General features: G+C 41.8%; 2 protein-coding genes across 3 annotated transcripts; one reads left to right on the top strand and one right to left on the bottom strand.

Annotated features, from left to right (window-relative positions):
- Nucleotides 1–2,062: 2,062 nt before the first annotated feature.
- ATP5ME (ATP synthase membrane subunit e) lies at nt 2,063–6,855 on the bottom strand. Its single transcript, XM_035141127.3, has 4 exons — nt 6,790–6,855; nt 4,858–4,912; nt 3,158–3,256; nt 2,063–2,199 (listed from the first exon to the last, which is right to left on the bottom strand). The coding sequence occupies exons 1-4, from the start codon at nt 6,823–6,825 to the stop codon at nt 2,174–2,176; spliced, it is 216 nt and encodes a 71-aa protein (XP_034997018.1). The 5' UTR covers nt 6,826–6,855; the 3' UTR covers nt 2,063–2,173.
- Nucleotides 6,856–11,005: 4,150 nt separating this feature from the next.
- On the top strand, nt 11,006–15,976 carry MYL5 (myosin light chain 5). 2 transcript variants are annotated; one of them, XM_060269091.2, is made up of 7 exons: nt 11,006–11,139; nt 11,859–11,966; nt 12,692–12,767; nt 13,311–13,415; nt 14,121–14,199; nt 15,577–15,625; nt 15,791–15,976. In XM_060269091.2, exons 1-7 carry the CDS (start codon nt 11,137–11,139, stop codon nt 15,887–15,889), a joined length of 519 nt encoding a protein of 172 aa, XP_060125074.2. In that variant the 5' UTR covers nt 11,006–11,136; the 3' UTR covers nt 15,890–15,976. The 2 variants fall into 2 exon arrangements, with proteins under 2 accessions (XP_060125074.2, XP_088515025.1); XM_088658899.1 differs by having other exon boundaries at nt 15,577–15,976.
- The last annotated feature ends 21 nt before the right edge of the window (nt 15,977–15,997 follow it).

Below are 15,997 nucleotides of genomic sequence, written 5' to 3' on the forward strand. Positions count from 1 at the left end.
TCTCAATCCTATGGAAGTTGGCAATAGTCCCCCTTCCACCATAGCTGGTCTGATAATGAGCTACACCAAGACATTGGTGGCATTGCATACTGGTGGAGCTACCATGCATCCCAGTCTTCTCCAGCCAACTGATCAGCAGATCTATTCTCCCACTTGCCCACCCACTCCCTGTCACCTCCACTTCAAACGGTGTGCATATTGCTTCCTCCCTATTCTTTTGGGTTTAATTCTCTGACATGCTCTAGGAGTCTAGGATGAGCACAGAAAGACAAGCGGTTTCCTCCATTATCTTTTCTCCCCATTCTTGCCTCAGGGAGCGCAGGATGATTCACATGCTTCCTTTATTCTCGCAACAGAACGTGCCTGGCTCTGAATACAAGATACCCATTTATACCCCAACTAAGGACCAAAGGTAAAATGCAGGCAGTTTGACAGAAGCATCATCAGTTGCAGTGTAATCATTGCACAATGGATATGTTTTTATCAACTGCTTTGAGGGTTGTTGTTTTCTTTTTCTTTTTAACAATCAAGCAATGTACAGTAAAGGTTTTATAGAATAAAAATAATTAAATAATAAATATATGAGTGCGTGTCTACCCATAGAGAGCCAGAAGCCACTGTCCAGTACAAGCTTGAGCCATTATTAAAATGTGCTGGGGAGGGGGGATTATTGAGTTGTTCTTATTTTTTCAAATGTATTTTGTAGTTTCATATTGTGATTTTATATTCAGATATTGTGATTTTATATTGTGAACTGCCCCGAGACCTGAGGGTATTTGTTGTTGTTGTTTAGTCGTGTCCGACTCTTCGTGTCCCCATGGACCAGAGCACGCCAGGCACTCCTGTCTTGCACTGCCTCCCGCAGTTTGGTCAAACTCATGTTCATAGCTTCGAGAACACTGTCCAACCATCTCGTCCTCTGTCGTCCCCTTCTCCTAGTGCCCTCAATCTTTCCCAACATCAGGGTCTTTTCCAAGGATACTCTCTTCTCATGAGGTGGCCAAAGTATTGGAGCCTCAGCTTCAGGATCTGTCCTTTCAGTGAGCACTCAGGGCTGATTTCCTTCAGAATGGATAGGTTTGATCTTCTTGCAGTCCATGGGACTCTCAAGAGTCTCCTCCAGCACCATAATTCAAAAGCATCAATTCTTCGGTGATCAGCCTTCTTTATGGTCCAGCTCTCACTTCCATACATCACTACTGGGAAAACCATAGCTTTAACAATAAGGCAGTATACTAAATAAATAGATAAGATAGTCTGTGGCTTTCACGCACTTCATCCTACAATGGATTCAAACTACTAGAATCAGTTTTTGATTGCCATAAAATGCCATCATGCAAACTCCATGAAGCAGCATCTCCTTACAGCAGGCACCCCCAAATTGGGCCCTCCAGATGTTTTGAGCCTACAATTCCCATCATCCCTGACCACAGGTCCTGTTAGCTAGGGATGGTGGGAGTTGTAGTCCCAAAACATCTGGAGGGCCGAGTTTGCGGATGCCTGCTTTACAGGAAGCATAACAAAACACTTCAAATAAATGAAGTCTGCTTTTTATTTAACGTATCGGTGTGAGAAATTACTGTGTCACTTACATGTTTCCCAAGGTATTAGAACTGGCCACACAAAATGTGGTATGAAATACTTGTACATACAGACTTAGTTTGTAAGGCTGACACTGGTGAAATTATTGGCGTTTTAACATACATTCCCATGCCACCCTGTCAGTTCATCTTTTGAAGTTGTATACTGAAATCTATTTACTGGTAGTACACAAGCAAACAGGCCAATTGTATTGGCTAGAAGTATGGCAACTGCATCCCCTACAAGGGGCTGACTTGTAGCTCGCTGTCCTATTATCTGGAAAAGTCTACATTCCAGCAGCAGCACAAGGGAACCAAGTGTTCTTTCACACAGACAGCTGAGAATTAGATCCTGCTTTGATTTTCACAAATATTGCCGCATGAAAAGTAATATATGCAAACCTCCTGCTTGCTAGATAAATATGAAGGAAATGATTTTGTGCCATTTGTACTTTGCACATTAGTGAATCTGACAACAGCTCTTCCAGCAACTGTTTATTGATGTAAATAAGTTTGTGTTTGACACTTGAGATCAACTACTTCAAAATTTCATACATTGGATATTAAAAGGTGAAGATGAAGATCAAGCAGGTTTATTTCAGTATTGAATCTTCGTTAGCTGAAAAGGAAAGAATAAAACGATTAAGATAATTGGTACAGCATTCAAATACAGAATAAATATCCTTCAGCAAGCTATGTCAGATATACTGTTGGTAGCTAATTTCTGCAATCTTCGTTAAATACTGTAAGGTGGTCAAGAATGCAGCCATTTAATTCTCCCCATAATATGAGATACATTGTAATACAAGATGAGAGAAGGGGTCCATAGCATGCATCAAGCATTTTACAACAAATTCCCATTTTTAAACCACACATAGTAGTTAACTGGAGCTTGTTAAACATCCTATTTGTTACATCTGCTTCCAAGTATTTTTCTAACTGCACTAGAAGAGAACTGCCCCAAACACCATGCAATTTAGTTAGTTATTGTTTAATGATACACAAGTCTACCTTAAGATAGGAAGTGAATTTCCTATACAGTACTCATAACTGGTATTACAATTTCTTCTCAGTTATTTCCAATAGCTGCTCTTAGCAAGGAAAGAATTGTGCAGAGATCCATACATAAGAAGCTGGTACTATTCAGAAAGATGTTCCAAATTGTTCTTAGCTTTGAGTCTCTTATAGGTTTACAGGGGGCGGGGGAGGGAATAAATTTCTTTTTAAGGCAGATCATCAAAAGAATGTACAAAAACATTTTTTTTCTTGTAGAACAAGCTTCTCTTTGATATAAGCCATGGACAGTACAGAATATCAACTGTGGCATTCTGCTCTTGGAAACTGAATCAATCAAGCCGTTTCTGTTCTTATGCTCCCCAAAGGTTAACTCTTCAATTCAGTCCTTTTTAGTGACTAGAATTTTAAGTCACCTATGATCATTTCCATCACATGACCTGATAGACTTGAGACATTGTACTCTAAGATTATTTACACACACACACACACACACACACACACACACACAGAGAGAACTTGTTTTTAAACTTAAAAGATGGACTATATTTAGGAAAAAATACCTTCTGCCAGCGCTCTTGCAATTCGTTCCATTTCCTCACGCTTCTTCTTCTCCTCTGCTTCTATTCTCCTTTCCTCCTCAGCAATAGGCTTCAAATAGTCTATCATTAAAAAAAATGAATTTTCATGATCACTGTATATTTACAAATGCATTATAATCTTTCTGACCAATGGAAGACATGCTCAGCAAATACTGAGTGTTCATCGTATACTACATATTGCATCAACTCATTAGATACATGCAACACTTCAAAGTTTAAGTGAAATACATCAGAAATGCCTCAGGAGAACCATAGCGCTTTTGGTGGACTCAAATATAAAATCATGGCCCTTTCTGCATTCCTGAACACTGGCAGAAGCAGTGGATTCCCAAGCTGGCCAGAAAGGAGGAAGGTGGCCAGTAGTGGGGTCAGCTGGGCTGGGGATCTGGATACCAGAGCAGTCAGGCTGAAGAGCCAGTGGGGCATGGTGGCTGCTGGGGGGCCGATGAAGCCTGTTCTGGATGTCCCTCTGCGCCTTCTCTGGGCCACCTATGCACTGCTTCTCTCCACACTGTAATTTACAGTGCCACCAGTGAGTGGCAAAGCAAACTGCGGGGTGATGGCGCTCTTACATTTTTTAATATGTATAGATACGTACCAACAGTGAACTTACTACTTAGAATTCTTTCCAGAAGATAGATTCTCTGGAATTTCCCCACTTTATGTAAATTATTTTTGGTTTTATTGTTACAAAGCTTTGCAAAGATAAACACAGATGCACTACTTAAACTCCTCAGGAATATTTTCTACAATAGCTTTTAAAATACTTTATAGAAAGTGTTTCAGTAAACTCAAAAGCCTGGGGATTCCTGACTGATTCAAGCCAAAACACAATACTACATTGGACATACAGTATTCAGGGGTCCCCAAACTTACCCGGCTTCGGGCCGGATGCCCGCCGTGCCAATCGCGCAGCAGGCCGGAGGGCGGGGGAGCGGCCGGCCGTGTGCGCCCATGCACATACGCTATTTCTGGCACACTCCTGACCTGGAAAGCGCCGGAAATAGCTTGTGCGCATGTGCAGAAACCTCCTTCGACCCGGAAGTACACCGAAAATGACGCTTGCACGTGCGCACAAGCTATTTCTGTCGCTTTTCCGGGTCGGAAGTGGGCAGCCGTGCTGGTAAGAGCAGGCAGCGGCAGCAGGCGGCACGGGTTGCCGGGGGCCTCATAAAAGAGCCTCGTGGGCCGTATGTGGCCCCCGGCCGTAGTTTGGGGACCCTGGTATATATGTTTGCAACAAGATTCATGTGACCAGGCACTCTTTTTGCAACTCTTTTTGAGGATCTATTCTAGAACATCTTGCAAGGGATTTATAAGAAAGAGGAGCACTTGAATACAAGAAGCAACAGAGGAGAAAAGCAGAAGCATTTGCATAATGTAAATCCATGGAGAATCGCAAGTGTCTTGAATGTAGAATCACTGCCTCTCTTCACATTTACAATTTCGTTTTCAAGTGCAAATGCAAGAAACTGAATATGGTTGATTGACCAATTCGAAGCTTATATAAGCACAAGGGACCTGGTGCCCTTCAGATCCTGTTGGATTCTCAACTTCCATCAGCCCCATCATAGGCAACAGCTGGGATACTGAGAGTTGTAGAACAACATCTGGAGGACCACAGCCTCCCCAACCCTGGATTAGATAACAATTTTCCTTACCATATCTTTTCTTTCCATAGACTATCCCAATGAGCAGTGCTGAATACCTGCCAAACTGTAAAATGAATTGCATAAGGATGAAACAGAAAGAACATGTCTTAAAATACACAAACACATAAACACTTTACCTTGCAGGTCTCAGATTTTAAGGACCGCAGAGCTGTGGGGAACCTTTGGCTCTCCATATGTTGCAGAACTACAACTCCCATCACCTCAGCAGCATCTGGTGGCCTGCAGAGAGGACTGGGACACTGCTGCTGCCTGTGAGTGCCTGGGGGACCGCTCCCTTTTCTGCCATTTCCACCTGGCCTGGGGGCGGGGCCTGCACTCACCAACACAGCCATAAAGCCTGCCTGCCTGCAGAGAGGCCTGCTGTTGTTGCTGCATATACTTTCAGCAGCGAGAAATGTTTTTAAATGTCTCATATGTTTGAATGTGTTTAATTTGCGTTTGTTTAAATTTATTTTGTTTGTAATTTTTTGTTTTGTTTTGTATTATTTTATTGTAATGTTTAATAGATTATTGTGTTTCTATTTTTCTGTTGGAAGCCGCCCAGAGTGGCTGGGGAAACCCAGTCAGATGGGCGGGGTATAAATAATAAATTATTATTATTATTATTATTATTATTATTAACCCTGATTTAGGACAAGCCTTTTACACTATAGCTAAAATTGAAGGCCAAGCACCTTCAGCTAAAAGTCAAATGGATGGTATTCAGCTATGTTTTACTCAAAGTACTGATTTTTGCTCAGTTATGAATAATTGAGTGAAGAGCCAAATGCTTGTGTAAGTACCTTTACCCATTTTAACATTCTGCCCATGTTTATTTTAACAAAATTTACATACCACTTTATTAGAACAGCTGCATACAAGAATAACAAAATTATCAAAATAAAACATTCAAAAGCAAGTAATTAAAAACAATTAAAATCAGCAGTAAACTAAATAGAGATTAAAACATATCCACCTATCTGGACAGGCTTGCCCAAAGAAAAACAAAAAAATCACATAGGCACCAAATATAATATAACAAAAGGCCTGATCTCTAAAGGCATGGAGTTCCAATGCACAACTTAGGCCACACTAAAACTACAAGCAAAAACAGTTGGCTTCCCAATTAGCTTCCTTTCATTTCAGCTATTACAATTCATATTCCTACTGAGCATTTGAAAATGCCTTTCAGTATATTTGCGCAAGACACACAACATTTACACACACACACACACACACACACACTTTGCATTTTGAGTTGTTAGCTGCCTTGCAGGCATTTACTCCAAAAAATCCAGGTTTAAGGTGTTTTCATAAGCAAGCAGGTTAACAGATTATTAGAGGGTAAATGGCAAGCCTACTGGAAGGCTTTTAGCAGGACGGAAAACAATAAATTGGAAAACGTTTATTGAATATATGGTGAAATAACATGAAAACGCTGGCAGGAGGTAAATTCAACAGTGTAAATAAATTTTGATGGATGTAATAATGGAATACTGAATGGCATAGTTTTTTTTTGTAAAACATGCAGGGATTTATGAACCATGGAAAGTGAAAAAGGTAAGCATAGATATCTTAAGGATGTAAAAATGAGTACTTTAAATTGGTGGTGGTGGTGATGGTGATGATGATGGGTCCTTGGCCTGACCCAGCAGGGCTCTTGCTATCCTCGCAGGCTCTCCAAGAGGGGCCTGGGAACCAGAGCCGACCCCGTCTCCCCGCCGCCTGAGGCTTCCAGCAACCGGCATTCGGAAGCCCAGCTGCCTCGGACGCGCAGGCGCCGAAGGCCAGGCGCTTCCCAGCCGCTCTCCTTGACCTCCTCCTCCACGGTCACCTTCCGGCAGAGGAGGGGAAGCACCTGACTCGGGTTCCAACCCCGCGCGTGGATGGCTGGCAGCCCCGAGAGAGAGAGAGACGCCCGACACGACTGGGCTCCGTTACCTTGATCAGCGGGGAAACCTCCACCGGCGGGATCATCTTGCCTTCTCCTCGTCCTACCGCTAAGGAGGAAGTGACGCCAAGCCGCCCAGGAACCGAAGGCCTCGGAAAGGAAAAGCGTCTCTGAGCAGGGGTCGTGACGTTAGTGCGTCGCGCCTGCGCGGAGTTGAGAGGGAGACGATAGAGATAGGAAAAGGCAAGCGTCTTCTTTTAGTAACGACGCTTCCGTTGAGGTGGCTTTCCCGTCTAAACTTCCGGCGAGGCACGAATACGGTTTTCGCTGAGAGACGCGGAAAAAGGAATCATGGATCATTTCGATTTTGCACGCAGAATAGAATGTCCGTTGATCTTAGTAGCGCTTATTCTAAGTACAGTTTTCACGTCTACTGGGGTTAGCTTTTTGAGGCTTTATATCATTCTAATTTTCTTATCTCTGCAAGAAGGCGACCGTGAGGGACGCAAGAAAGAACCAATGCGCATGCGCAGAATCTGCACGTTTTTCCCAAGCGGATGAATTGGCTTGACAAAAAACAAGAACCGGCCCGACACTCAGCATCTTAGTTTTGATGCTTCTAGTCCTCAGTGCTCGTGTTATTGAAAAAGGGGGTAGGCCTATACGACTCATAGGGATGTGTATTTTTATTATTATTGGTATTATTAAATAATTTTATGTGAGGGATTTATTTATATTTATTTATTTTGCTCTGCTCCCTACAGCTACCGTATGTTATTGTAGGGAACTGCAGCATCCCGTCCTTCTGCCCAGGGTTCTTATTAGGCTGCCACGCCTTCTTTCAGGTAGATGATGATTAATTTATTATTATTATTATTAATTTATTATTTATACTCTGCCATCTGGCTGGGTTTCCCCAGCCACTCTGGGGAAAAATAAAATAAAATAATTGATTAAACATTAAAAGCATCCCTAAACAGGGCTGCCTTCAGATGTCTTCTAAAAATCTGGTAGCTGTTTTTCTCTTTGACATCTGATGGGAGGGAGTTCCACAGGACGGGCGCCACTACCGATAAATTTGTATATCACCTGCATCCATAGATCTCAGGGCGGTTCACAACAGGGGTCCCCAGCCTGCGGCCCATGTGCCGGAAGCGGCCCACGGAGGCTGCTTAACCGGCCCATGAGCCACCCACTCGATGAGTCCCTGTGTGCTGCGCTAAACCGGCGAAGTGTGGCGTGGGGACTCTCTTCCGCGGCGCCGGAAATTGCTTCTGCACATGCCCAGATGCTGAAAATCGCTTCTGCGCAGGCTGCGCTGACCCGACCCATGGAGGATCTCCGCAGGAGTGATCCGGCCCATGCCTGGTAAACATTGCCAACCCTGGTTCACAACGTAAGAAGACAAGATAAAAACACAAAATGCATAATAAAAGCCACACACAAAACACACAAACCAATAACCCCCAACCCATCCCCTAAACACATTTAAAAGGGTATAAAGGCTGCATGCACATTATGTTTAAAGCCCATCCCCCCCACAAGGATTCCTGGAAACAAGTTTGTTCAGGGTGATGGGAATTGTAGCGCTCTGAGGGGTAAACTATGGTTCACAAGATCCTGGGGGTTGGTGGTGGAAATGCCCTGTTAATGTATGGTGTGTCTGCACCCTATGGCAGTTTAAGGAGATGGCACAATGAAGTGAAGCACACGTAGTTGGGAGTTGTAGCATGTGGGCTGTGTGAACAGCAAGCTGAATTGCCAAGCTCGGCAGAGCCCTTTTTATTAGCCCAAATGCACACGTGTAGGAAAAGTCTGACCTTTAGCGCTTTTACATCATGAGCTGACACGTATGTTTCCTCTGACCTTTGCGAGACCTGCTCCGGCATGTCATTTTCCTACCAATGGGAAGTGAGCCATGCCTTTCCAAAGGGAGGCAAAGCTCACAGACATGACACAGTAGACTACTGAGAAAGCCAAAGGCGAGACTGAGGGCATGTCATACAGACAGTTGAGGTTGGCCGGGGAGTGGTGGTCAAACCATGGCCTATCTGCGGGGCTCACGCCCGGTGGCCACTGCTTCAGCACACAGAAGTCATCTAACACCCCCCCCTGCCTTCTTTAGCAGCTGGTTCCCATCAGTGCACCCAACCAAAAAAAGGAGTGCCATTTGCTCAGCTGGTTCATGCCAGAGAATTGGACCAAAAAATGGGACATTCTGGGATCCAATCAGAAGGCTTCTGTAATTCCGGGATGTCCTGTATACTACTGGAATCAATAGTAGCTCTGAAATCCTGCAGTAAAATAAAATAGGTGCTATAAGTAGTTGGTGGGGTGGGAATGGCACCTTCAAAACTTTTAGTAAGCACAGTATTGCCTCGCTTAAAGAACGCCCTGTAAGACGAAATTTTCGCTTAAAGAAAGGATTTTTCTAGCGGAGGTTGCCTTGCTAGACGGATTCGTTTTACAAAAAATTCGTCTAGCGAATCGCGGTTTCCCATAGGAATGCATTGAAATTCAATTAATGTGTTCCTATGGGCAAAAAAAATAAAATAAAAAAAATTCAATACATTCCTATGGGATTCGCTAGACGAATTTTTCATTATAAGAATAGACCCGTGGAACGAATTAAATTCGTCTAGCGAGGCACCACTGTATACAGATTGTATGTGGGGGTAATTCATGTAACAGTCTGTGCAAGAAGCGTATTCTGACAAGAAGAATATATTGTCTTAATCATCTACCCCTATTGCCTGAAAGCTGTTTCAATAACTATATAATACAGACTTTAAAAGCTGTTTGAACATTGTTTCCTAAATTGGATCCCAAAGAGCAGGGAAATAGCAGATGCTAAAGATACACACAGAGAGAGCCAACCAAAAGCCCAAAGAGAATATCATAACACAGTATAATTAGCGAATATTATTAGCATGAGCAGCTGCAAGCAAAAGATACGAATAGCAAGAAGCAACTGTGCAAGAGTGTTAAAAGGGTACAGTTAATGAATATTTCTAACATGGCTCATCATTTTAATTATCAAATCTCTAGTGCAGCCAAGTTCCTTTTGGTGTTAATGGATCATGGAAACTAACATTACCAGATTAATTCCTGCAATGATGATTTTGCTGTCATTAACATCCAAACTGACATCCTATTGTAATGCCTTCAGTGAAATCTAATGTAAATGCCATGCAATATTGGGTTCAGTGTTTGTAGCTTAGATAAATTATAAATAAATAAATAAATAAATAAATGAGAGAGAGAGAGAGAGAGAGAGAGATCTACAGATCTTGATTGCCTGCATGCTATTTTTTTAAACAATCCTACTGTGTCCACACACACAAACCTATTTAAATATAATATCCCTAGAAGCCTTTTTAAATCAGGGTGGTATTTTATGAATCCTAATGCTTTTTGCTTTACTTTGTCCTAAGTAATGGGTATGATCCACCCAAATTGCACTTCTCTGTCCCACTTATTTCTATTGGAAAGCCACAGCTGCCGTTCTGAATTTTTGATCCCCGTTTACTTTTGTACATTGGCAAAGCCAGAGGGTTTGTCATGAAATCTTCCAGAACCCCTTTCCATTCCTAGTCCATTAATGCTTTTAAAATAAAAAGGTGTATCAGAGGCAGCCCAAGAGTGAGCAGGTCCTCCTCTCCCTTGCTAGAGAGGAAAATGATGTTAAATTCTGCAAAATTTAACAACATTTTGGATCTTCTTCTTTTTTTGTAAGTGCACTGAATATAGCACAGTGCACAGTATAGCAGTAATGGTTGAGTAATGGAAGACCCAACATTATTGCCAGGGAACACAATTAAACTTCCCCTCCCTCTTCTCCTGCTTGCAGTCCCACTCCTGCCACTGATCTGTTCTTAAGGGTCTGCAATCTGATGTTATTCTAGTGGGACTCCACAACTGGATATTATCCTAAAATAGATATGTTTTAATTGATGTCGGATGGTGCATTTTATATTTGAGGGGGGTGGAATTGCACTACCAAATTAAAAATAAAAAAACTTGTGTTTTGTCTGCGCTATTAACACTTCTGGCAAGCCGTCTAATAGATAACTGAATCCAAATGTGCCACACGCATACATTACAACAATCTCAGAGTTTTTCACTGTATGTACTCTTAGTTCTCTGCAGTTAAAGCAAATGACTTACTAGGCAAGTTCATGTCTAAGGAACAGTTGCCCAGCCACTGGGGAACAGAAGGTATCCTGCAGTTCTTGCCATGTATGGAATAGCTCTTGCGAGCTCAGGGTTCTTAAGACGTTTGAGATCTCCTTTGGGAGATCTGAGCTGTAAAGACAAGATCCTCCCCTTCATATAAGAGGCAATTCATAAAGAAAAATTTGCCAGAGAAAGGTGGGCAGAGTAGCTTTCCACAAAAGATGGTGAGTTTGGCCTGTGTGGCGATACAATCTGTTTTGTTGAAAACTACAGCAGCAACAACGTATTCTGATTTGTGCAGGTTTAAGAGTACCTAAATTAAAGTGTGCCTTCTATGACTCGCTGCATATTTTGATGGCTGTTAATTGGGGGGAAAGTCCAAATATGTATGTATATATGTATGTATGTATGTATGTATGTATGTATGTATGTATGGGATAGCTGAGTCTGTAGAGTGCCTTCTTGGTAGTGGCACCCTCCCATCAGATCTCAGATAAACAATTACAAGATATTTGAAGGCAGCTCTGTTCAGGGAAGTTGTAAATGTGTGACATTTTAATGTATTTTAAATCTTTGTTGGAAGCCACCCAGAGTGGCTGGGGAAACCCAGCCAGATGGGCGGGGTACAAATAAAAAATTGTTGTTGTTGTTGTTGTTGTTATATTTATTGTGCTTTTAATATTTTGTTGAGGACCATCCAGTGTGGCTGGGGCAACTCAGTCTGATGGAGGACATATTATCATTATTATTATTATTGTCATGATTTTGAGTCCCATGTAGGGTAAAAAGTCCCTGCATTGCGGGGCGTAGGACTAGATGACCCTTGAGGTCCCTTCCAACACCACAATTCTATGATAATGGTTCATGGATTGCCATTGCTGCTGCTGAATTGTCATATGGGCTCTATGCTGCACCGACTGAGTTCATTTCCTGCTCTTTTCAGGCCAGCAGAAAAACCAAGAAGAAGGAAGGGGGAGCCAAACGTGCTCAGAGAGCATCCTCTAATGTTTTCTCCAACTTTGAACAGACACAGATTCAAGAATTTAAGGAAGTAAGTAAATTCCCTGTCTATGGCCGGGAGGCTCTAATTTACAAATAGGCTTGCAATTCTGTATTTTTCTCTTAATATTAATCAGGGATGTGCAGCTACCTGAATCTTGAGATGTATGGAAATAGGAAATGGAAAGGGCAGTGCACCCAGTCAGATGGGTGGGGTACAATGATGATGAAGATGATGATGATGATGCAGACCACACCTGTAGGAAGAAAGCAGGTGTTCCCTCTGATATCACAGACTTGGGCTGCAGTTGGAGACAGGACTTTGTAAATATTTGTTTTGATGGTTTTTTCAGGTTAGAAAGGGGGGGTTATCTAAGGAATGAAGCATGTTTATTCTACAGATGAACTGGCTGAATGCTCAGTCCCTCTCCTCATAGAACCTTTGGGCTCTGTAGTTCTTCCTGCAGGGTTAGGGAGATTCTCTTAACAACACCAAACTAAAAACCCATGGAGCCTTTGTGGCAAGCCATCACACTTAAACTGGTACAAGTAAAAAAAATGAATAAATAAAGTCCGCAATCCTGATCTCTTTTAGCAGTTTGAGGTTATCCCAATTCTGAGGACTTAAGTGCAGAAAAAGTTCATTTGGAGACTGTTATCCTGCATATTGAAATCACTGGGCTTAAACACAAAATGTTAAATCAGTAATTTCTTCTAATCACAAGAACGTTTTATATCCCAATTCTCTCTCTCTCTCTAAATAAATACTTTTTATAGGCTTTTACGCTAATTGATCAGAACAGAGATGGCTTCATTGATAAAGAAGACTTGAAAGATACCTATGCTTCTTTAGGCAAGTTTTGCGAAATGGCCACATCCTCTTTCAATCTCCATTTTGTAGTAACAATTGTGTTTTCTCCATATAATGTAATTTAAATATGTTCCTTAGAAAGCATATGTAAACTCATTTCTAAATGCATCCTGTTAACTCAAAGGCAGGGCTGGGATCTGAAATTCAGATTCATATTTTACTATGCCTCCTAATTTGAGCTCTCTTGAGTTTTATACTGTATAGAATTTTTTTTAAGCCTGGGAGATTAAATGGGGAACTGTTGAATGTTAAAAAAATTTTTTTTTTGCTGGCACTTAAACAACAAATGATGGTGGCAGTCTCTCTATACCAGGCTTCCTCACACTCTGCCCTCCAGATGTTTTTGGCCTACAACTCCCATGATCCCCAGCTAACAGGACCAGTGGTCAGGGATGATGGGAACTGTAGTCTCAAAAACATCTGGAGGGCTGAGTTTGAGGAAGCCTGCTCTATACCATCAAGCATATTCTGGTACATGCATGCTCTGTTGATGCAATGGATCATTTATTTCCCATTTGATTTTAGGTAAAACAAATGTCAAAGATGAGGAGTTAGAATCTATGCTTAAAGAAGCCACTGGACCGATTAATTTTACCATGTTTTTGAACCTGTTTGGGGAAAAGTTAAGTGGTAAGTTTAACACTCTCTTATTTTATTTGTTTTTTATTAAAGATTTTATTGATTTACAGTACAGAAATATATGCAATGTCTCTCGTAACATTTTTACAAATCAGTTTCATTTGTTGAGACATTGGGAAGAAAGAGGGGGATAGACGTAGATGGGGGGAGGTGGGGGGGTCAGATGACGATGTTTCTATTTTACTTAATATATGTGTGGGGGGGTTAACACTCTCTTATTAAAACTACATTTCCCCTTAAATTTGCACATGAGGCTAATCATGACATTTCAGACGAGTTATTTTCTCTATGGCAGTAAAATCAGTATTTAGCACTGGACGAAAGTTAAAATTCAAATGAAAGGTTTAACAAACTGATTGCATTTGTGGTTTTTGTCTTCTTCCTGGGTGTTTTGGTAACCCATAACACCCTTGGGCTGCTTTTACTCTTCATTTCCTCTTTCTATAGGGTATCTGCACAATAACATCATCAAATCATTGTCATCCTGTATTTTCCCTGTGGTTCTTTCATCTTTTCTGCAGGTTCCCCCCCCCCCAATTGAAAGGAAGAGTAGGAAAATCCCCACAGATAACAGATTCCCGTTAATAATACAGTATTCTTCTTTCTGGGGTATCCAATTTTAAATGGGCTTTTCTATCGCTCAGAAGCAATGCCATGACCAGCCTAGCTTCAGCTGTACCTCATTGTTTTCTGCAGGTACGGATACTGAAGAGACCATATTGAACGCATTTAAAATGTTTGACCCAGATGGTAAAGGAAACCTTAACAAGGATTAGTAAGTATTAGCTACCTAAGCAGAACCCCTGTTGGCTGGTGGACAGCTCATATTGCAGCGACAAGTTGCAGCGACAGTGGAGGACCCTTGGCTTTAAAACCAGCTCTGCTCCAATCACCTGTAGAGTGCACAAGCATGCAAAATGAGTTATGGGTAGGAGGTGACAACCCTACCCCCCCCCGCACACCCATTTTCCCTACCACAGGCCATCCCCCAAAGGCATTTTGGCCCCCATCCAGGCTTTTGAGTTGGAAATGAACCCAGCTGGGAGTAAAAGGTTGCGGGGGAAGGTCTGCGGGAATATGTGGCGGGTGAGGTGAGGGTTCAGAATGCCTTGACCCTTTTGCAATTTGAAACGGCACCCCGCTCTCACTTTACACACACTCGGGAGCAGAGCCACCGTGAAATGCTTGGGTTCACTGTTGTTGCATGTAGTTTAGCCCTACCTTTCTACTCCTTAAGCCTGCCAACATCACACCACATACATTGGCCTGGCTCACATGTTAGGGTTAAGGCAAAATTACTTCGTGACCATACAAATAGGCTGTCTCCCGGAGAAGAGCTTGTGTATTATCTCAATCAGCGTTGTCCAACCGTGGTCGATCGCAGGTTCCCTTCCGATCGCTCGTTTAAAGAAGCATGGTGTTAAAAGTCTCTGCCCCCCGCTGTCCTCGCTCTGTCCGTCTGTTATGTGCAATAGGCGGTCGTTAGTGGCAAGAAACTTGCCTGTTTTGCTGCACCCACTTATTGTTGCGTTTTAAGACCTCCCCCTTCCTAAAGAAAACTCAACAACTTTGGTCCCCCCCCGCAAGGACAATGGGATGCCAGTTGTTTTAGACGTGCCTGGTATAAATTCACAATAGTAGTTAAGGTGTCTCCTCCTTAACCACAACTTGTAACCGTACAGGTGAAACTCGGAAAATTAGAATATCGTCGAAAAGTGCATTTATTTCAGTAATGCAACTTATTATTTTTTATTTTAATTTTAATTTTTACAAATGCTTTCTTTTGGAAATCCCACAGTAATAAAACAAATAGTTACAATAATACAAAAATAAACATTGCTATTACATTTCATTAATTACATTCCATTTATAATTGACCTGCCTAACGACAAATAATTACAATTACAACAAATAAAGGCTTGACATATTTTGCTTTGCATGTCATGCATCTATCTCATACTGTATATTGGTTTCACCTTTTAAGTTGCATTACTGAAATAAATGCACTTTTCGACGATATTCTAATTTTCCGAGTTTCACCTGTAGGGAAAGCCTCGGCTGCAGTTTCTGGTTAAAGAAGTGAGATCTTAACAATGACTCTTATGCCAGCCGTTTCATAAACAAGGTAATTTTCTCTCTTTTTCTTCTACAGTATTAAACGCTTAATGATGTCCCAAGGTGACAGGTTCAATGCTGAAGAGGTTTGTATGTTCTATTTACCCAAAATCAATTATACATGGCTTTTTAGGATGCCTGTTTTCCAAAATGCCACCAAACTTTTCAAGATGTGGCCAGGATCACATTAGTTAGATTGGTGGGAGGTGTCTCTGTTGCCCCCAGTTCTAACTATCCCTGTTGATGTGCAGATGGATCAGATGTTCCAGAGTTCTCCTATTGACGCAGCAGGAAACCTGGATTACAAAGCTCTCTGCTATACCATCACTCACGGAGATGAAAAAGAATAGTCTGCCTACTTTTGGAAACTGTCAACACCTATGCCCATGCAATAAGAATAAAAAAAAATAAATGCATTACTTTCTCTATGACTGCAAGCACTGTGTATTTTATTTGAA

The sequence above is a fragment of the Zootoca vivipara genome, chromosome 15 (genome assembly GCF_965207765.1).
Source record: "Zootoca vivipara chromosome 15, rZooViv2.hap1.1, whole genome shotgun sequence".
Taxonomy (NCBI): Eukaryota; Metazoa; Chordata; class Lepidosauria; order Squamata; family Lacertidae; genus Zootoca; species Zootoca vivipara.